General features: G+C 38.6%; 1 protein-coding gene across 7 annotated transcripts in view; it reads left to right on the top strand.

The window, feature by feature from the left end:
• The window catches only part of LOC103098466 (mucin-2-like), a 55021-nt gene extending 36352 nt beyond the window's left edge, over positions 1-18669 (top strand). For 2 of the 7 annotated variants that reach the window (XM_056801663.1, XM_056801664.1), the window contains one exon: positions 1630-18669. In XM_056801663.1, coding sequence (XP_056657641.1) covers positions 1630-17817 — 16188 coding nt within the window. In that variant the 3' untranslated portion in view covers positions 17818-18669. The remainder of the gene's footprint in view (positions 1-1629) is intronic. The other 5 variants (XM_056801667.1, XM_056801666.1, XM_056801665.1 and 2 more) reach the window with 5 other exon arrangements.
• The last annotated feature ends 4273 nt before the right edge of the window (positions 18670-22942 follow it).

Below are 22942 nucleotides of genomic sequence, written 5' to 3'. Positions count from 1 at the left end.
CCCATCCATCATCCAATCATTTATCATTTTGAAGAGCAATTTAGATTTATGCCCAGAGAACTATAAAACTGTATACAAATTGCTATGTATAGCAATACCATTACTGGGTCTATCTTCCAAGTAGATCAGGGGAAAAGAAAAAGAATTTTTATGTTACAAAATATTTATAGAAGCATTCTTTGTGGTGGCAAAGAACCAAAAATTGAGAGGATGTCTATTGAATGGGTTATGACTAAACAAATTGTGGTATATGGTTGAGATTGAATACTACTGTGCCATAAGAAATGATAAGCAGATTAATTTTTTTTAATCTTGGAAAATTACATGAAATAATGAATAATAAAATGATTATAGCTAAGAGAACATTATATACAGTTACAGATTTGAAGAATAGCTTGTGAATGTTTACCTCCAGATAATTAAATGCAAAATGGAAACAAGACATAATCTATATATACATATCTTTTTGCTGGATAATGTCTTCTATGGGGTGAGGAAGAGAGAGGAGGACAAAGATAATAAAAAATAATTGATATTATTTGGAAATAAACTCAATTAAAAAAAGGTATAATGGAAACAATTATGACAAATGTCACAGATTATAAACTTGAAATTTTAACTATATAAAAAACTGTTTTAAAAAAAGTCAAAATGATAGTTCCTAGGCTACAACTGATAAATGGTCAAAGAATATAAAGAAAATTTTTCAAAAGAAGAGGCAGAAATTTTAAATAATCACTTCAAAATATTCAACTACACTAATAATCAAAAGGGATACAAAATGAAACAATTCTAAGGCCTCAGGTTTGACCCATTCCAGAAGAGAATTAATTAGCTGAGCAAGGAAGTGAGAGATCATAGAGGAAATTCTTTTGTCTGTACCCTCAGTTCAACCTTCTCAGGCCAATTAGAAAGCTCTCCACCATCATTACTCTAAAACTGATCAGAAGTAGGCTCACCAAGACTCTACCTGTTGGACTGAAAACACAGAATAGTGCACATGCTCTGTGTAAGTCTTTAAGAACGGCAAATCTGAGTATCCTCTTTGGCCAGCCCCCTAATTACACTCATAAAAACCTTTATTTCCCATGGGAGAATAGCTAAATAAAATGTGGAATATTAATGTGATATAATATTATAATGCAATTATGATTAATAGCTATGAAATCTATAAAGAAATATAGAAAGACCTTTTAAGAAATAAAAAAGAACAGAATAAGAAGAATCAATTCTGTATTCACTATGGTTGTATAAAACATCTTGTAGGAGACAGAGACAGAGAGACAGGGAGAAACAGAGCCTGAGACAGAGAGAGAGAGGTGGGGGGAAGGAAGGATAAAGAAGAGTGACAGGGAAAGAGAGAGTTGGTAAGAGGCCATGAAAGAAGAAAAATAAGTAAGAATGAATAAGCCAAAGAATTCTAATGAGGTCTTAGTGGGAACAAATGATAAGTTTATGATACTTTATGCATTGGAAATAATTACTTTGACAGTAATAGTTTTGGTACATCTTATAGTTAATGTCAGACTTTTATTTTTAAGAAGCATGACATTGGGAAGTAGGAAGATAATATTCACAGAAGGTCACAGCAATAAGATTAATACCTGTCTTTCCTGGATGGCTTTACAGGTTCTGTATTTCAAGCCTTCTGAAGTCAAAGAACCCAAACAAACCAAGAATATGGAAAATCAGTTGCAGTTCCACATTATGAAAAGTCCTGCAGACAAAAATGAGGAAAATACATTGGCCTCCTTAATTGGAGGTTATACCTTCTTTAAACTAAGACCTTCAGGACAACCTTATAAAACCCAATTGGAGCCTCTACTCCCTCCACCATCAACTCTCTCCCTACCACCCTCCAAACTACAAGAATTAACTAGAAGTTCAGTTTCATTTGGAAAAATTCCCCATCCCTATGAAGCTTCAACAAGTGAATGTTTCAAAGTTTCTTATTTCTCTTCCTCAATTTCAAGTGATTCAATGAGAACATCAATTTCCTTACCTTCATTTACAAGCAAATACATACAGATTTCTTCATTGCCACCAATATGTTTACAAAGATCAACTTCAGCAATTGGTTCCTTAGAAACTACTGGAGTGAACAAATCCACCCAATTTCCCTCTTTCTCAGGCCCAAGTAAACCGACAGAAGACAAAGAAATTCTTCCTGCTTCCAGCCCAAGTTCAATTAGCGCATGCCAGGAAGTTCCACCAGCCACAGAGCTAGCTGAAAAGAGCACATCTGTGCAATTCCTCTCTTTCGAAGGGATGATGGCACTAAAAAAAAGGGCAGACATTCCCTCTTCCTCTTCCAGCCCCAGTTCAGTAAGTGAATTCACCATAGAAGCCACTGTTTCAAGAGTACCACGAAGCCCAAGAGAATCAACAGACATCACAGAAATTCCAGACTCCTCACAAAGTCCCCCTTCCTTGGGCTCACTTGCACGTCGTCGTATATCCATACAATTCCCCTTTTTTTCTGCTCTTGATACACCCACAAAAGTCAAAGCTTCTCCACCTACTCTCTCCCGCATAAGTTCAAAAAGTGAATTCCAGGAAGTTCCTTCTTCTGGCCTAAGTTCAAATGAATCCATGGAAGTTCCTTCTTCTGGTCTCCTTGAAAGGTGTAAATGTGTTCAATTCCCTTCTATCTCAGGTACCTTAGTAACCAGAAAATCTAAAGAGGTTCCTACTTCCTCCTCCAGTACAAGTTCAACGAGTGAATCTATGAGAGGCCAGCCTTCCTCAAGTGTAAAAGCAATGAGCAAAGCTGTACAATTTCCTTCACTGGGAAGCCAAAGTGCACCAAGAGAACTCAAAGAGGTTATTTCTTCCTCCCCCAGCTCAAGTTCAACTACTGAATCCACAGAAGCCCCCCCTTCATCAAGCCCTCTTACCAAGAGCACATCTGTACAATTTCCATCTTTCTCAGGTATCATTGCACAAAATGAAATGCAAGAAACTCCTCCTCCTATGTCCTCAAGCCCAAGTTCAACCAATGAATCCACGGACGGTCAACCATCCCATCTACAGGTAAAAAGGCGCTCTTTAAGAAGTCCTCCTATCCCAGTCACCAATGCAACAACAGAAGTTACACAACCTCAACCTTTCTCTAGTACCCTACATTCAACTAATGAATCCATGGAAGCTCCCTACTCAGACCAAATGGACACAAGCATATCTAAACAAATTCTTTCTATCTCAGCCACCAGTGTAACAACAGAAATCAAAGAAGTTCCACCTTCCTTCGGCACAAATTCAGCCAATGAACTCACAAAAACTCCTTTCTTAGGAGAAGTGGTAACAATTAAATCTCTGCAATTTCCTTCATCAGCTTCCAGTTTGGCAATAGAAGACAGAGAAATTTCACCTTCCTCCCCCAGCAGCAACCAATCCATGGAAGTCTTCCCTCCCTCAGGCCCATTTATATCAAGCAAATCTATTCAACTCTGTATATCAAACGCAAGCATACCAATAGTAATTCCCTTTTCCTCTTCTAGACTATGTTCAAAAAATTTACCCATGGCAGTTCCCACTTCCTCAGACAACCTTGAATTGGGCAAATCATCTTTCCCAGGAATAACTGCAACAACAGATGCTCCTTCCTTACCCTGTCCAGATTCAGTTAGTGAATTTCCCCTTTCTGATGGACCAAATGCAGAGGGCAAGTCAATGCAAATTTTATCTTTCTCTAACCTAAGTTCATCACTCGAATGCATCAAACATTCCTCTTTCTCAGAGGTAATTCCGCAAAGCAAAACTAAGCAAGCTTCTTTGTTTCAGCCAAATTCACCTTCTCAAACCATAGCTGGAGTCCCTTCCCCTGAATCAACTCCAGGGGATAAGTGTGTGGAATTTACCTTAGATGCAAGTTCACAAGAGTTTTCAAATTCCACTTTGTTGGTTTCAGGATTATTAAAAGAACCCATACAAGTTTCCAGTTTATCTGATAAAAGTCCACAAAGAAAAACAGTGTCTAATCGTTTCAACATTGTTTTAGTGAGCAAAGCCACACAATTTTCTGTTTTCTCTGATCGAAATTCAACTGTTGACACAGAAGTCATGAGTTTCCCAGGTCCATTTTTACCCAGAGAATCCATGCAAGTCGCTGATTTCTCAGGCACAAGATCATCACAGGAAATCATTCAAGTTCATTCAAACTACCATGCTATGTCAGTGAGCAAATCCACACAAGTTCCTATTTTCTCTGACTTAAGTTCATCCACAGAATACCCGGAAGAACTTCAATCTGTCTCAATTTCATCAAAAGAAAACACACATTTCTCTGACAAAAGTTCGAAAGAGGAGGTCTTGCACATTTCTTCTGGTGGTCATCGTAGTTCAGTAAGCAAGTCTACACAAGTTCCTACATTCTCTGATACAAGGCCATCAATGGTTGTCACAGAAGAAGTTATGTCATACCCATTTCCATATGGAGAATCCATGCAAGTTCCTGATTCCTCTGACACAAGACCGACACAGGAATCTGTTCAGACTTCATCTGCCGAACATGCTATATCAGTGAACAAATCCACACAAGTTCCTATTTTCTCTGACAAAAGTATATCTGCAACAAGCATAGAAGAAATTCCATCTATCCCAGTTCCAGTTTCATCAACAGAATCCATACAAGGTCCTGATTCTGCTTCCACAAGTATTCATCCAGATGCCTTGCAAGTTCCATCTGGGATCCACACTGTTTCAGTGAGTAAATCCATACAAACTTCTGGGCCATTTCACCTAAATTCATTCATTGTTGACATAGAAGTCACATCTTTCTCAGGTCCATTTTCAAACAGAGAATCCACACAGGTTCCTGATTTCTCTAACACAAGCTCACCACAGGAATCCCATCAAACCCCATCTACCAACTATACTCTATCAGTGAACAAATACACACAAGTTCCTATTTTCTCTGACCTAAGTTCATCCACAATATGCATAGAAGAAATTCCATCCTTCCCAGTTCTAGTTTCATCAAAAGAATCCATACAAGTTCCTGATTTCTCTGCCACTTGTCCAGATACCTTGCAAATTCCCTCTAGGATTCACACTATTTCAGTGAGCAAATTCACACAAGTTCCTGAGTTCTCTCACCTAATTTCATCAGATGTTGGCACAGAAGTCATGTCTGTACCAGGTCCATTTTCCTACACAAAATCCACGCAAGTTCCTGCTTTTACTGACATGAAAACATCACAGGAACTTGTTCAATCTACTTCTATCTACCATTCAGTTTTAGTGAACAAATCCACACAAACTCCTACCTTTTCTGATCCAAGTTTATCCACAATATGCACAGAAGAACTTTTATCCTTTCCAGATCTAGTTTCATCAAGAGGATCCATGCAAGTACTTGATTTCTCTGATACAAGCTCACCTCAGCAAGCCATGAAAGTTCCCTCCATGATCCATTCTGTTTCACTGAGCAAATCTACACAAGTCCCTGATTCTTTGGAGTCAAATTCATCAACTGTTTGCCTAGAAGTTCTCCCTTTCCCTGGTCCATTTTCATCAGGGGAATCCATGCAAGTTCCTGATTTCTCTGACATAAGCTTGCCAACAGTGATCACAAAAGTTCCCTCTATCCATAATGTTACTGCAATGAACAAATCTACTCAGGTCCCTTCTTTCTCTGACACAAGTTTATCAACCATATCTTTAGAAGATATTTCATCTTTCTTAGGTCCAATTTCATCAAGAGAATCTATACAAGTTCCTGAAATAAATCTGCCAAGAGAAGTTGTACAAGTTCCCTCTATCGGTCCTACTACGGCTGTTTGCAAATCCACACAAGTTCCTACATTCTCTAGCCAAAGTTCATCCACAATAAGCATAGCAGATACCCCACCTCTCTTAGTTTTATCCACAGAATCCCTGCAAGTTCCTGATTTTGCTGACACATGTTCAACAGAAAACAAACAAGTTTCCTATACCTCTGGCATTATTTCTGCAAGAAAATCTGCACAAGTCCCTCCTTTCTATGGCACAAGTTCATCAAGCACAGGCACAGTAGATGTTTCATCGTTCATCGTTGCCACTTCATCAAAAGAGTCCAAACAAGTTCCTGACTCCTCTAACAAAATTTCAACAAAACTTATACAAGTTTCCTTGGCCTCTGATGCTATTTCAGTGAGCAAGTCTACACAAGTTTATTCTTCCTTGGTACTATATACATCAAACAAATCTATTCAGTTTTCCTCTCACTTCTGTCTCTTTTCTTTGAATCAGACTACACAAGTTTCTTTTAGCACGGGTTCAGCAAGTAAGTCTCTGGGAATGCCCTCTGTGTCAGAACTGTGCAAAGAACTGTCCACTTTACCTAGAGCAATTTCACTGAGCCAACATGGGACAACCTCACCAAGAAAATGCACAGAAATACCTTCTCTTTCCACTACAATTTCTTCAAAAGGGATGAAAAAAGATCTTCCATCACATGGATTGTATTCTCTAGAAACATTTGCAGAGAATGAATGTACTCAGTTTGCCATGTCAAGTTCTCCAAGACAATCTAAACAAGCTTCCTCTCCTAGACTTATGTCACCGAGTAAAGCTATACAATATCCTATTTTGTCAGACAAAAGGGTTGATTTTGTGGAAAACTCACAGTGTGACTCCTTAAAAGGCCCAGGTGTCTCTGATTCAAAACCATTGTGGGAATATTTGGACTATTTCATTATCTCTGAGCCAAGATCAAGAAGAGAATCATTACAAACACCTCTTCTTTCTATTTTGCCTTCTTCAAAAGAAGCTGAAGAACATCTTCCTTCATTAGGCTCAAGTGCTCCAGGAGTATGTGCAGTGAAAGAAACTGCCCAGCATGCTGAACAAAGATCACAAAGCAAAATCAAAGTTGCTTGCCCTCTGGAAAGTTCATGGAGGGAATCCATAGAAAGACCTCATTTCTATGATTCAAAAGTATTTCAAAAATCTTTGATGTATTCCATTATCTCTGGGCCAAGTTCAGTAAAGAAATCCTTAGAAGCTACTTTTATTTTCACTACAGCTTCTTCAAAGGAAGTTGCAGAAAGTCTGCCTTCATCTGGGTTGTGTTCTCCAAAAGAATGTACAGAGAATAAGTATATTCAGTGTCCCTCTGACTCAGTCACAAGGCTTATGTCTGTAGCAAGTTCAAGGAGAGAATCAACAAAAGATCTAAATTGCTCTGAATCAACATTGTTGCAAGAATCATTAGACTTTTCTAATATTTCAGAATCAAGTTCAAGAGAATTATTAGAAGTTCTTTCTTGTCCTAATTCAATTGTTTTAAAAGAGACTATAAGTCTTACATCATCTGGCTTACATTGTACAGAAGAATTTGCAGAGATAGAAAATGTCCAGTCTGCCTTCCAAAGTTCACAAACAGAATCCAAGCAAGCTTCCCATTCTTCTATTAAAATATTCGTAAGCAAAACTACACAATTTCCTTCTTTCTCAAGCATAAGCACTCATTCTGTGGAAAGCTTACAGAGAGACACCATACAAGTTCCAGATGTCTCTGACTCAAAATCACTGCGAGAATTTTTGGACTTACCCGTTACCTCTAGGATAAATTTACCAGAAGAATCTTCAGAAAGTGCTGCAGAAGGTTCTCCATCATCTAGCTTACATTCTTCAGAAGAATATGTAGGGCCTGGGAGTACCCATTCTATCCTCCAAATTTCAGAAACAGATTTCCCTCCTTCAAGAAAAATGTCACTGAGCCAATCTATACAAAAATCCTCTCTCTCAATCATAATTGTTACTTCTGTGGAAAGCTTGCATAGAACGTCTATTCAAGGTCTAGATGCCTATGCCTATAAATCATCACAAGAACCTTTGGACATTTCCATTTCGAGAAGAGAATCCTTAGAAATTCCTCTTCCTTCAAGAAGCGTTCTGGAAAGTATTCCAACACCTGACCTAAAGTCTGTAACAGAAATTACAGAGAAAAAGAGTAACCAGTCCAACAGTCTATCTTTACCAATGGAACCTAAACAATTTTCCATTCGTTCTGGCCTTAAGTCATTGAGTAGAGCTATAGCATTTCCTTTCTCTTTCCAGAAATCAAGGAAAGAGGGCAAACAGAATTTATGTGATTCACAATCAGTGTGGGAATCTTTGGACTTTTCTAACATTCCTGGACAAAGTTCAAAGAAAGGAACCTTGGAAATTCCTCTTCCTTCAACTTCAACTTCTTCAAGAGGCATTTTAGAAAATCTTCAATCACCTAATACGAGATGTTCATTACAAAATAAAGAAAAAGAAATTATCCAGTCTGACCCCCTAACTTCACCAAAAGCATCTGGCCTTAGCTCACTACGTGGAGCTATAGCATTTCCTTCTTCCTCTACCCAGAAAGAGTTACCTCTTGATGGCTCAAAAAGAAAGTCTACCAAACATAAAAATTTATGTGATACAAAATCAATATGGGATTATTTGGACTTTTCTGTCATTTCTGATCCAAGTTCAACAGAATCCTTGAAAATGCCTGTTCTTTCAATTTCAACTTCTTCCAAAGGAGCTCTGGGAGTTTTTCCATCATCTAGCTTAATCTCTACAGTAGAAATTACAGAGAAAAAGACTGTTAAGTCTGAAATCCTAATTTTACCAAGAGGATGCAAACAAGTCCCCCCACCTATATTTATGTCACCGAGAAAAATTGTTTTGTCTGTGGAAAGCTCACAGACAGAGTCTATACAAGGCTCAGATGTCTCTGTCTCAAGATTATTGCAAGAACCTTTGGATGCTTCTCTTATCTCTAAGCCATGTTCAACAAGAGAATACTCAAAAGTTTCTATTCTTTCGCCTATAACTTCTCCAAAAGGTCTTCCATCATTTAGTTTATTGTCTCCAACAGAAATTACAGAGAAAAGGAGTATCCAGTCTGGTATCCCAGCTTCACCAAGAGAATCTGAACAAGTTTCCTTTCCTTCCAATCTTATATTACCAAGCGAACCTATACAATCTCCTCCTTTCTCAGTCACAAATGTTTATTTTGTGAATAGTTCATGGATAGAATCTATACTAAGACCAGATGTCTCTGACTCGAAATTATTGCAAGAACCTTTGGACTCTTCCATTATCTCTGGACCAAATTTATCAAAAGAAAACTTGGAAGTTCCTATTCTTTTGACTGAAACTTATTCAAAAATAGCTACAAAAGATCTTCCAACATCTAGCCTGAAGTCTCCAACAGAAAGTACAGAGATAAAGAATGTCCAGTCTGATATCTCAGCTGTACCAAGTGAAACCAAACACATTTGCCTTCCTTCCAATCTTCTGTTGCCAAATAAACCTGTACAATTCCCTTCTTCATCCAGCACAAAGGTTTATTTCGTGGACAGCTCATGGTTAGTGTCTACACAAGGTTCTGATGTCTCTGACTCAAAACCATTGGAAGAATCACCAGACTTTTATATTATCTCAGGGTTTGGTTCAACAAAAGAAGAACTTCTTTCCATTTCACCTTTTTCAAAAGGAGCTACAGAAGGTCTTCCACCATCTAACTTGAGGTCTCCAACAGAAATCACAGGGGAACAAAGTGTCCAGAGTGACACTCCAAATTCACCAAGAGAATCCAAACAAGTTTCCCCTTCTCTCAGTCTTATGTCACTGAATAAAGCTACACAATTTCCTTCTTTTGAAAGTGCAATTGTGTTGTCTAGGGCAAATTTGCGAAGAGAGTCCATACGTGATCCAGAATTTCCTGAATCAAGCTTATTGCGAGGAGAATCTTTGGAACCTTCTGTTTTTTCTAGGTCAAGTGCAGCAAAGCAGTCTTTAGAAGTCCCTCTCATTTCCCCTTCAATTTCTTCAAAAGGATCTCAACAACAGTCATCGTTTGGTTTAAGGTCAATAGCAGAAATGGGAGAGAATGAGAATGCCCAGTATGCAACTCCAAGTTCAGCAAAGGATTCCAAAAAAGCTTCCCTTTCTCCTAGACTGTCATTGAGTAAAGATATACAATTGCCTTCTTTCTCTTGTTCAAGGATTTTAACTGTGCCAAGTTCACCAAGAGAGACAAATCAAGTTCAAGATTTCTCTGTCCCAAATTCACTGCAAGAATTCTTTGACTTTTCCATTATCTCTAGGCCAAGTTCCCCAGAAAAATCCACAAGAGAATCCTTGGAAGTTCCTCCTCTTTCCAGGTTAATTACTTCCAAAAGAACCACAGAAGGTCTTCAATTGTCTGGCTTTCATTCTCCAATAGAATCTTCAGAAAATGATAGCACTCGATCAGGCAGCCCCAGTTCACCAAGAGAATCAGCACGACCCTCTCCAAATGCCAGCCCTGGATTATTAAATAAGACTCTTACATATCCTTATTTCTCTGGACCAAGCACACCAAAACATTCCATGGAAGGTCTTGATTTTTCTGTGCCAAGTTCACATAAAGAAACACTACAGACTAATTTACCAAAGGAATCCTTTGAATTTCTTCCTATCCCTGGGTCAAGTTCAAGAAGACAATCAGTAGCAGGTTCTTCTCTTTACACTTCCAGTTCTTCAAGAATATCTTCACAAGTACTTTCTTCTTCTGGCCGGAAGTCACCAAAAGAATATGTACAGAGTTTTGAGAGTGCTCATTCTTCCAGTCCAAGTTCACCAAAAGGATCTAGACAACCTTCTCCTATTGGCAGCCCTAGATTACTGAAAAAGTCCATGACAAATCCTTTATCTGGACCAAGTGTTCTAAAACAACCATTAGATGTTACCTCTTCTTCTATGTCAAGCTTACAGAGAGAATCCTTCTCTGGCATAAATTCAATGCAAGAATCTTTTGACTTTCCTATTATCTCTGGGCCAAGTTTAACAAGGGGAATCTTGAATGTTCCTCCTGTTTCCACTTCAAGTTCTTTGTCAGAACCAGCATATGACTCTCCACCATTTGGCTTACGTTTTCCATTAGAATTTGCAGAGAAGGAGAGTGTCAGTTCTGCCAGCCCACATTCAACCAGAGAGTTCAAACCAGGCTCTCCTCCACCTAGCCTTGTATCACTGAATATGGATATGCAAGTTCCTTCTTTCTCCAAAAACAAAAGCGTTTTGCCTATGGCAACTTCAAGGAGAGAGTCCATACAAGGCCTGGATTTCTCTAAACCAAATTCATTGCAAGAATCTTTTGACTTTCCTATTATCTCTGAGTCAAGTTTAACAAGAGAAATTTTGAATGTTCCTCCTGTTTCCACTTCAAGTTCTTCAACAGAAACAGTATATGATTCTCCACCATTTGGTTTACATTTTCCATTAGAATTTGCAGAAAAGGAGGGTGTCAGGTCTGTAAGCCCACATTCAATGAGAGAGTTCAAACCAGGCTCTCCTCTACCTAGCCTTATGTCACTGAATATGGATATGCAATTTCCTTCTTTCTACAAAAACCAAAAGGTTTTGCCTATGGCAACTTCAAGGAGAGAGGCTATACAAGGCCTGGATTTCTCTAAAACAAATTCATTGCAAGAATCTTTTGACTTTCCTGATATCTCTAGGTCAAGTTCAACAATAGAATTATTAGAGATTCCTCTTCTTTCCACATTAATTTCTTCAAAAGAAGATACTAAAAGTCTTCCATCTCAAGTAGACTTGACAGACAGTGAGAGTGTCCAGTTGGGCATTCCAAGTTCGTCAAGTGAATCTAAAAAAGTTTCCCCCTCTCCTAGCTTAATGTCACTGAGTAAGGCTATACAATTTTCTTCTTTATCTGGCTCAAGGTTTTTGATTGTGCCAAGCTCATCAAGAGAGATGATTCAGAGCCAAGAGTTCTCTATCTCAAAATCACTGCAAAAATCCTTTGACTTTTCCATTATCTCTAGGCCAAGTTCCCCAGAAAAATCCATAAGAGAATGCTTGGAAGTTCCTCCTCTTTCCAGGTTAACTTCTACCACAGGAACCACAGAAGGTCTTCAATTGTCTGGCTTTCATTCTCCAATAGAATCTTCAGAAAATGATAGCACTCGATCAGGCAGCCCTAGTTCACCAAGAGAATCAGCACGACCCTCTCCAAATGCCAGCCCTGGATTATTAAATAAGACTCTTACATATCCTTATTTCTCTGGACCAAGCACATCAAAATATTCCATGGAAGGTCTTGATTTTTCTGTGCCAAGTTCACATAAAGAAGCACTACAGACTAATTTACCAAGGGAATCTTTTGAATTTCTTACTATCCCTGAGTCAAGTTCAAGAAGACAATCAGTAGCAGGTTCTTCTCTTTACACTTCCAGTTCTTCAAGAATATCTTCACAAGTACTTTCTTCTTCTGGCCGGAAGTCACCAAAAGAATATGTACAGAGTTTTGAAAGTGCTCATTCTTCCAGTCCAAGCTCACCAAAGGGATCTAGACAACTTTCTCCTATTGGCAGTCCTAGATTACTGAAAAAGCCCATGCCAAATCTTTTCTCTGGACCAAGTGCTCTAAAACAACCATTAGATGGTCCCTCTTCTTCTATGTCAAGCTCAAGGAGAGAGTCAATAATACATGGTCCTCCTTTCCCTTTCCCAAATTCCCTGAGAGAATCCTTTGAATTTCCCATTATTTCCGAGTCAAGTTCAACAAGAGAATCTTTAGAAGTTCCACTCCTTTCCATTTCAAGTCCATCAAGAAGATCTAAAGATTTTCTTTCTTCCTTTGATTTAAGGTCTCCAGCAGAATATTCAGAGAGTAAGATTATCCATTCTTCCCGCCCAAGTTCACCAAGAGGTTCTGGACAACCATCTCCTGCCACCAGTCCTAGATTACTCAAAAAATCTGTTGCTTTTTCTGCTTTCCCAGGACCAGTTGTTCCACAACAATCCACAGAAGTTTCTCCTTTAGTCTTACATTCACAAAAAGAATCCTTTGATTTTCCCTTTTTTTCTGGGCCATTTTCAACAAGAGAATCTATAAATGTTCCCCCTCTTTTTGTTTCAAGTGTATCTAAAGGGGCAACAGAAGTTCTTCCTACCTCTAACATAAAGTCATCAATGGAATTTGAAGAAAATGAAATTGCCTGTTATACCATCCCAAGTTCACTAAAAGGATCTGCACAACCTCCTACTTCTGCCAGCTGTAGATTACTTAATAAATCATTATTATTTCCTCCTTTTTTAGAACCAGGTATATCAAAACAGTCCATGGAAGGTCTTGCTTCCTCTATGACAAATTCACAGAAGGAATCTACACAAGACCCTGCTTTATCTGCCCCCAATTCACTGAGAGAATCTATAGATGTTCTCCCTGTTTCCACCTTTAGTTCATCAAGAGGAGCTACAGAAGTTCTACCTTCCTCTTGTATAAAGTTACCAATAGAATTTGAAGGACCCGAGACTGTCTGTTCATCCTGCCCAAGTTTCCCGAGAGAATCTGCACAACCTTCCCCTACAATCAGTCCTAGATTATCAAGTAAATTATTACCACTTCCTCCTTTTTCAGGAACAGATATATCAAAACAATCCAAGGAAGTTTCTCCTTCCATCTCAAGTTCAAGGCGAGAATCTATACAAGAACCTGGTTTTTTTGTCCCAAACTCACTAGGAGAATCCTTTAATTATCTAATTATTTCTGGACCAAGTTTAGTAAGAGAATCATTAGATATTCCTCCTCTTTCAACTTCAACTTCCTTAAAAGGCTCTACAGACAGTCAGTCTTCTGGCCTAAGGTCACCAATAGAATATTCAGAGAGAGAGAGTGCCCATTCCCAAAGGCCAAGTTCACCAAGTCAGCCTACTCAAGCTTCCCCTACAAGCAGCCCAAATTTAGTGAGCAGATCAATGCAATATCCTTCTTTATCAGGGCCAAATTCACTAAGAGAAGATTCACAGTTTTCTCTTACCTCCAGTCTCACATTAAGTGAAACCATGCAACTTCCTTCTTTCTCTGGACCAAGTGTGTCAAGACAATCCACAAAAGTACCAGCTTCTATATCAAGTCCAGGAAGAGAATCAATACAAGGTTCTGTTTTCTCTATCCCAAATTCACTGAAAGAATCCTTTGAATTTCCCATTTTCTCTGGACTAAGATCAGTAAAAGAATCTTTGGAAGCACCTCCTCTTTCCACTTCAAGTTCATTGAAAGAACCTACACATGTTTCTCCTGCTTTCTTGAGATCTCCAACAGAACATTCAGAAAGTGAAAGTGCCCATTCTGCCAATCCAAGTTTGCCAAGAGAATCTATACAACCTTCCCCTGCCTCCAGTCCCAGATTATTGAGTAAAACCTCTCAATTTTGTTCTTTCCAAGGATCAAGTGGGTCAGAATCCATGAAAATACTTGCTTCTTCCATGTCCAGTTCACAGAAAGAAACAAGACAAGGTCCTGATTTCTCTGTCCCAAGTTCAGTGGGAAAATCCCTTGATATCCCCATTTTCTCTGAGTCAAGTTCAATAAGAGAACCCTTAGAAGTTCCCCCTTATTCCACTTCACAATCTTCAAAAGGCTCTAAACAAGTTCTTCCTTCTTTGGGCTTAAGGTCACCAATAGAATATGCAGATAGTGAAAATGCTCTTCCTGCCAGTCCAAGATCATCAAGAGAATCCAAAAAGCCATCTCCTCCCTTCAGTCCAAAGGCAATTAGTACTAACACACAAGTTCCTTCTTTTTCAGACACAAATGTGACAAAAGAATCTACAGAATGTCCTGATTTCTCTTCACATAAAGAATCCAAACAAGGGCTAGTTTTCTTTGACTCAAACTCCCTGAGAGAATCCTTTGATTTTCCCATTTTCTCTGGGGAAAGTTTAATAAGACAATCTTTAGAAGTTCCTTTTTTTACTCCAAGTTCTTTGAGAGGATCTACAGAAGAGCTTCCTTCATCTGGCTTAAGGTCCCCAATAGAATATATAGAATGTGAGGGTGCCTATTGTCCTAGGCCAAGTTCACCAAGAGAATCTGAACAATCTAACTACCTTTCCAGATCAAATTTAGTGAGCAGATCTATGCAATTTCCTTCCTTAGACTCAAGCATATCAGAACAATCCATGGAAGTTCATGCTTCCTCAATGTTAAGTTCACACAAAGAATTCATACAAGACCCACCTTCATCAACCTCAAAATCACTGAGGGAAGCCTTTGAATTTCCCATTTTCTCAGGCTCAGGTATAACAAGAGAATGTTTAGAAGTTCATCCTCCTTTTTCAACAAAAGAATCTTTACAAGTTATTCCAATTTCTGAATTGACATCAGTGAAAGAACCTGAAGAGAGTGAAATTTCTGCTGTAGTCAGCCAACATGCAGTGAGTGATTTCATGGAAGCTCTAGCCCCTGTGGGCCTAAGATCCAGGAGAGAATTCATTCAAGTTTATCCTCCCTTGATTCCTAGTCATCCACAAGAATTCCCTGAAGGTCTCCCTGGTCCTAGTATAGGTTCACAAAGAGAATTCATTCAAGCTCCTTCTTTTTCTAACCAAAGTTCACTGAGAGAGTATATGGATGCCTCTCCATTCAATACCTCCCAGGGACAATACATTCAAATTTCTGCTTCTTCCCAGACAGAATTTATTCAAATTCTTGATTTTTCAAACTCGAGTTCACAGAGAGAATCCATAGATCTCCCAACCTCCAAAATCAACTCCCCGAAAGAATCCATTCAAGTCTATACTTTTTCCATCCCAAGTCCACAGAGTGAGTCCATTGGTCACCCTTCATCCAGCATCAGTTCCCAAAGAGAAGCTGTTCAAGTTTCTGCTTCATTCAGTCCAAGTTCAGATAAAGAAGTAATGGATATAGCTTGCTCTAGTATCAGCTGTCAGAGAAAATCCATGACAATTCCTGATCCTTTCACCCCAAATTCACAGAGAGAGCCCACTGGTCACCCTGCATCCAGCATCATCTCCCATAACGAATCCATTTCTGCTTTTTATAATCCAAGTTCAGAGAAAATAGTGATGAACCTATCTTGCTCTAATATCAGCCCCCAGAGAGAATCTATTAAAATTTCTGATTTATCCATCTCAGATTCACTAAAAGAATCCAGGGGTCTCCCTCCCACTAGCATCAGCTGCCGGAGAGAACCAGTTCAAGTTTCTGATGTGTCCAGCCCAAATTCACAGAGAGAGGCCATGAATCTCCCCTCCTCTAGCATCACCTCCCAGAGAGAATTGATTCAAGATCTTGTTTCTAACATCCCAAGTTTGCTGATGGGTTCTCAAGGATTCCTTCCTCCTAACATCAGATCTCAGACAGAATCAATTGAACTTCCCGATTCTTCCATTCAGAATTCACAGAGAGAGTCCATGGGTCTCCTATCCTCCAACATCAGCATCCAAAGAAATTCCATTCAAAGTCCTGTTTCTTCCAACACAAGTTCACAGGAAGAGTCACTAGATGTACCTCCCTCCAGCATCAGCTTGCCAAGAAAACCGATTCATGGATTTTTCTCAAAAACTCCAAGTTCATTAAGAGAGCTCCCAAGTCTCCCCCCTCCCTCTAGCATAATCTCTCAGAGAGATTTCATTCAAATTCTACTCCCTTATATCCCAGGTTCACTGAAAGATGGCATGGATGTCCAATCTCTAAGTATCCGTTCCCAAAGAGAACCCATTCAAGATCCTTCGAGTTCAAGTTCTCAGAGAGAATCAGTGGGTTTCTCTCCCTTTAGCATCAGCTCCCAGAGAAAAACTATTCAAATTACTGATTCTACTAAACCAAGTTCACAAAAAGAGTTTACGAGTCTTTCTCCCTCTAGCACCAGCTCCCAGGAAGAACCTGTTCAAGTTCCTGTCTCTTATAGCACAAGTTCACAAAGAAAGTCTGTTGGTGTCCCTCCATCCAACATCACCCCCCATAAAGAATCCAGTCAGCTGAGTGATTCTTCTAGTTTAAGTTCACAGAAAGAATCTAAGGATCGATTTCCCTCCAACAGCAGTTTGCAGAAGGAATTCATTCAAATTCCTATTTCTTACAGCTCAGCTACAGAGAGACATTTTATGGATCAACTTCCCTCCAAGACCAGCTCACAGAGGGAATCCATTCAAATTACTGACTCTTTCAAGCCAGCTTCTCAGAGAGAGACCATAGGTATCCCTCCATCCAACATTAGCTCCCAGAAAAAATCTATTCAAATTACTGATTCTACTAACCCAAATTTACAGAAAGAGTCCATGGGTCTCCCTCCCTCCAGTATCATCTCTCAGAAGCAATCCAATCAAGGTCCTGTTTCTTACATCTCAAGTGCACAAAGAGAATCCATGGATCAACATCCCTCCAGCATCAGCTCACAAAGGGAATCTATTCAAGTTATTGATTCTTACAACCCAACTTCACAGAGAGATTCCATCTATCTCCCTCCTTCCAAAATCAGCTCTCAGAGACAGTCCATTCAAGTTCCTGTTTCTTACAATTCAAGTTCAGAGAGAGAATCTATGGATTTCTCTTTCTCCAAAATCAACTCACAGAGGGAATCCATTCAAACTCTGGTTTCTTTCAACCCACATACATGGAGAGAATTGGTGGATCAACTTCCCTCTACCAGCAGCTCCCAGAGAGAGTACATTCACTTTAATGATTATTCTCGCCCAAGTTCAGAGAGAGGATCCATGGATCCATGGATCCCTCCCTCCAGTATCACCTCTCAGAAAGAACCTATTCAGATTGCTGATTCTTCTAGCCCAAGTTCACAGAAAGAGACCATGGAACTCCCTTCCTCCAGTAGCAGCATCCAGAAAGAATCTATTCAAATTCCTGATGCTTCTAGCCCAAATTCACAAGCAGAAATGATAGTTCTTCCATTTTCTAGCCCAATCTCTCAAACAGAATCCACAGAAGTTTCTACCTCTCTTGTTCTTAGTCCATCAGAGGAATTCGTGCACAGTACTCTTTCCTCAGGCCAAAGTTCACCAAAAGATTTCTTAGATGTTCTTTAGCTGGTCCAGCTTCATCAGAATTTGTCAGCACTCCTTTTTCCTACAGACAAAATTCTCTGAAAAATTTCATTGATAGTCTTGTCCCAGTTTCATCAGAAGAAATCATTAATGTTTCTGCGTCCCCTTCTTCAAGTACAACAGAGAAATTAATAGAAATTCCCCCTTTCCTAAATGTTTTGCCAAATGAAACCATACAAGATTCTCTTTCCTCTGAGTCCATTTCTCTGGGAGAATCAACACAAGTTTCTGCTTTATTTAGTGAATATGCACTGAAAAAATACTTTTGAAATTCTCCTTTCCCTGGATCAAGTCCACCAAAAGAATTTATCCACCCCCCCCCATTCCAACTTCATGTTTATCAGAAGATGATGGAAGTAAATGCCTTAACATTCAAGTCCCCTTTTCCTCCTCATGTCATAGAGTGCCCTTTTCTCCCTGTTCAAGTTCAATGGACGAATGTATACAATCATCTAAAGCACCCATAAAAGAAAAACTGGCCAAACCTGAAACATCTTCCAAAGAGGAAACAGAACCCAAGTAGCTTCCATAACTCTGAAAAATAAAAGGAAGAAGAAAGGGGAAAAGAAGGGGTATGGAGAAGGGGAAATGTAGACGTTAGGGAAAGAAGTAGAAGAAGGGAGAAGAAGAAAGGATTAAAAGGAGGAAGAGAGGAGGAAGGAAGGAAAGAAAAAAACCTCAGCCAAATGAATCCAAGTCCTCCATTTACTCACATCAATGCATTCAAGCCCACTAAACCATACGTGATACTATACTAGGGCTCTAAAACTTGAATAGAAAGCAAAACAATCAACAGTTTTGGTCCTAATTAAAATAAAACTCACTAAAACTTAAGTTCTAATTGACTTATTTAGTAAAAGAAATGATCATATTGATCCTATGACACTTAGCAGATACTTGCCTTTTAAATACATGATACATAATCTTTATTGCAGCTAGGTGGGGCAGTGAATAGAGTGCTGGACCCGGCATCAGGAAGATTCATCTTTGGGTTCAAATCTGGCCTCAGACACTTAACTGACACTGTGATCCTCGGCAAAAAGTTTAACCCTGTTTGCTTCACTTTTATCATCTATAAAATGAGCTGGAGAAGGAAATAGCAAATTTACCAAAAAAAAAAAAAACCCAAATGGGGTCATAAAAAGTCAGAATTGGCTAAAAAGAATGACTGAACAACAACAGCAATTTTGCAATTGAATACTAAAACCAATCTTCCACTAATATTAACTACCAATTTTTCTCTCATTCTCCCATGTCCAATAAATCAGTCAGAAGTCTTAAGCACTCACTGCTCTCTGCAAACCATTAAAGGGCTCAGGAATGTATGGCCACACACACACAGAAAGAGACAGACAGACAGACAGACAAACAGACTCTACTGTCTGAGATATCAGAAGTGGGCATTGATGTCTAGGTTTACTCGGATTTCATAGGGACCCAACCAACACAATGTTATTTCTACTTTCTCATCCTCTGTATCCTATCTTCCTTCCTGACCAAGGATTTATCAGATTGCAACAATTTAGGCTTTGGGTTTGCATTTTTTTTAGTTGAGTCAGGGTTTTAGGCCTGTCCAAGGATTTATCAAATTCAGGAAACACTTTTTGAAACATTACTTGAGTCATAGCATTGCAACATTTCTTGGGACATGTAGTCAAGATTACAACTTGAAAGCTTTGAGATTTCTCTCATAGGAATTAGGTCACTACTAAACTTCTTCCCATGGGAATAGAAGAAAAGGGGTAGGGGGGAGAGACAATCTCTTAGCCACATTTGAAAAAGAGTCTATTAAAGGCCTATATTAATATATGTGTATAAAGCTGCTTGAGGAGGGGGTTTCTTCTACTCTTCATAAGGAGAAATTGATATCTCCTAATAGAGGGCACCTAACTTTACTATTTTCCTATAGGAGGTTGCTAATCTATGATTACTAATACTAATTAATGTATATTGGAGCATAATGCACAAATTTATCATCCCACACATCCCTTTTCTTTATCCCTTCTTTCCCTCCTTTTTATTCTTCCTACTTCTTGTCTCTCCTACTTTTCTTTCTCCTTTCCTCCACTGCTCTCTTCCCTCCCTCCTTTTCTATTTTTCTCCTCTCCTTCCTTTTATATCTCCTTTATTCCTTATTTTCTTTCTCTTTTCCTTCCCTTCCTTCCTTCCTTCTTTCCTTCCTTCCTTCATTCTCCCTCTTCTCCTTCTTCCTTCTCAATTTCTACTTCCTCCCTACTCCCTACCTTCTTTTTTCTCCTTTCCTCTCTCTTTTCCAATACCTTTTCAGAATCATTAAGAATATACTATGTAAAAAGCACTGTATAGAACAACTTTAAAAAAAAGTATTCACATAAACTAATAACTGAAAGGGATCTTAGTAGCTACCTAGCCTAATCTGAAAATAAGAATTCCTTCAAAAAGTCATCTAGTTTCTGCTCCAACAAAGGAGAAATCACTACCTCCTAGGTTAATGTGTTCCATTCTTTAGGTAGCTCCAATTTTCTGGATCCCAGAATAAAAACAAAGTCCCCTTTTCCAGGCAATTTAAAACTAGCAATGGATTTAGGGAAAGGGGTATTCAATAATATACAATAAAGATAAAGAACAAAAGATTTATTAAAGGTCTGAAGAGCAAAAGATTATTTTGAATTGGAGTAGGAGGGAAAGCTTCACGGAGGAGGTGTTATTTGAGCTGCACCTTGATGGACTGGTAGGATTTGAAAGAAGAGGTATAAGGGGAAAGTACTCTAGGCACAGAACAAAACATAAGCTCTTTCAAATCTGGTCTCAGATACTTCCCAGGTTTGTGACCCTGGGCAAGTCACTTAACCCCCATTTCCTAGCCCTTACCACTCTTCTGTCTTAGAACCAATTTTGGTTCTAAGGCGAAAGGAAGGGTTTTAAAAAAACTTAAAAAAAAATTAATTAAAAAAAAAACAAAAGCCCAGACTGAAAAGCAATGGAACATTATCTAGTCGAGACTAATGAGAGAATGGGGTTCATAGAGGGTAATCATGCAAGATAAGGGTAAGATGAATAAATTGAAATTCAAGAGAAATGTTAGGTTCTACACTTAACGTGTAAAGATTAAAATTTAGGGGAAGCTGAGGCAGGTAGAAATTAGTTTCTCTCTGCAAGGAGTATTATATTTTTATGAGGTTTATTAAAGATTAAGGATTAAAGAAAATACAGGATAAGAAACACATGTCTAGGCCAGAGAGGCCTAGACAAGATAACCTCACATTATGAAAGAGACGCGTCCGCTCCAAAACAGAAGTCCAAAACGAGACAGAGCCTATTCACAACCAGGTTTAAATACCCCATCTCCTTCTCAACCCAGGTGAGAATTCAGTGAGATTAGAGGGCATTCTGGGGAAGTGGAGCAAGGATTTCTGGGGATTGAAGTCCTGGATTCGAGTCTATTTTTACAAAAGAGTACAAGTAAGTACACAATACCTATAATAATGGACAGCCAGTTCACTGAAACAAGATTTTAATATGGCGGCTATTAAAAGTTAATATAATCTTAATCTGCACTGATAAAAGAAGACAGACTGAGTTTCTCCATTACATTACTGTTGTTAATAATGAATAGACTGCCCTTAAGGGAAGAGACTTTTTGTTTTGTCTTTTGCCCTTTTTTGGTAGTGTTTACCATGCAATTTGTATTTGTACACAGTAAGTTTTTAAAGGCTTGTTGATTATAGCACCCAAAACAAGAAAGGTAATAGTCCTGATTTACTCAGACCACATTAGGACAACTTTTCCAACTTTTGAGTACTACCTTTTCAAAGGAGAATTGACAAGCTAGAGAGCTTCCAGAGAGAGAACTAAAGGATGCCTTAAAGGAAAAAGAATTTGAGCCTAGAAAGGAGGAGACTTAGAATAATTGCCCCTAAAAAAGAAAAGGATTCTTACCTAGAAGACGTGTTTAGTACAGCCCCCCCCCCCCCATACAGGCACTTCGTAAATATTTACTCATTGATAAGAGGGATTAGATTCATTCTGTGTGATTCTAAAAGGCAGAACGAGGATAGAGAATAACAGCTATTGCTCATATAGTACTAAGTGTACAAGGCACCCTTTCACAACAATCTTTTGAGGTGGGCAGCACAGAGATAATTATATCCATTTTATAGATAAGGAAACTCATGTTTATAAAGGCATTGCAAACTATTCAAGATCGCATAGCTGATAAGTAGAAGGGATGATAGTTGAGTCCTGACTTCCAATCTTTAATATTGGTGTTCTTTGCACTACAACATGCTAAAGTAATAGAGGGGGTAGAATTTGGCTCTTCAAAAAGAAGAATTTCTTAACAATTAGTAGTGTAAGAGAATAGAATTCGTTTTTGATAGGAACCAAGGATGAACAAACCTAGAGGCCATTGTTTTTTGTAAAGATTATTTTATTTTACCAATTACATGTAGTAACAGTTTTCTACATAAGTTTTCTGAAGTTATATAATGCAAATTATCTCCCTCCCTTCCTTCTCTTCCCTATGCCAGGGCTGATAAGCACTTTGATCTGGGTCATACATGAATTATTGTGCAAAACAGATTTCCATATTGTTAATTTTTGTGAGAATAATCATATAAAACCATAACTCCCAAATAAAAACACAAATAAACTAAAGTGAAAAATCACATGCTTTGATCTGTTCTTTCTCTAGAGGTGGACAGCATTCTTTGTCATAAGTCACTCGGAACTGTCCTGGATCATTGCTTTGCTGAGAGTAGCTAACTCTTTCACAGTTGATCATAAGATATGTGTACAGTGTTCTCCTGGTTTTGCTTAATTCACTCTGCATCAATTCATGTAGGTAGTTCCAGCTCTTTCTGAAATCAGCCTGTTCATCATTCATTGCTTATGGTAGAATACTATTCCATTACTGTCATATACCACAGCTTGTTCAGCCATTCCCCAATCAATGAACATCTCAATTTCCGATTCTTTGTCACCACAAAAAGAGCTGCTGTAAATATTTCTGTACAAATAGGTCCTTTCCCCCTTATTTTGAATCTCTTTTTGGATACTACCTGACAGTAGTATTACTGCATCAAAGGTTATCCATTGTTTCATAGGCCTCTGGGCATAGCCCCAAATT

This window comes from Monodelphis domestica, chromosome 6, assembly GCF_027887165.1.
Source record: "Monodelphis domestica isolate mMonDom1 chromosome 6, mMonDom1.pri, whole genome shotgun sequence".
NCBI lineage: Eukaryota > Metazoa > Chordata > Mammalia > Didelphimorphia > Didelphidae > Monodelphis > Monodelphis domestica.
Note: the sequence above shows the minus strand (reverse complement) of the source record. Positions and strands in the feature narration are given on the sequence as shown.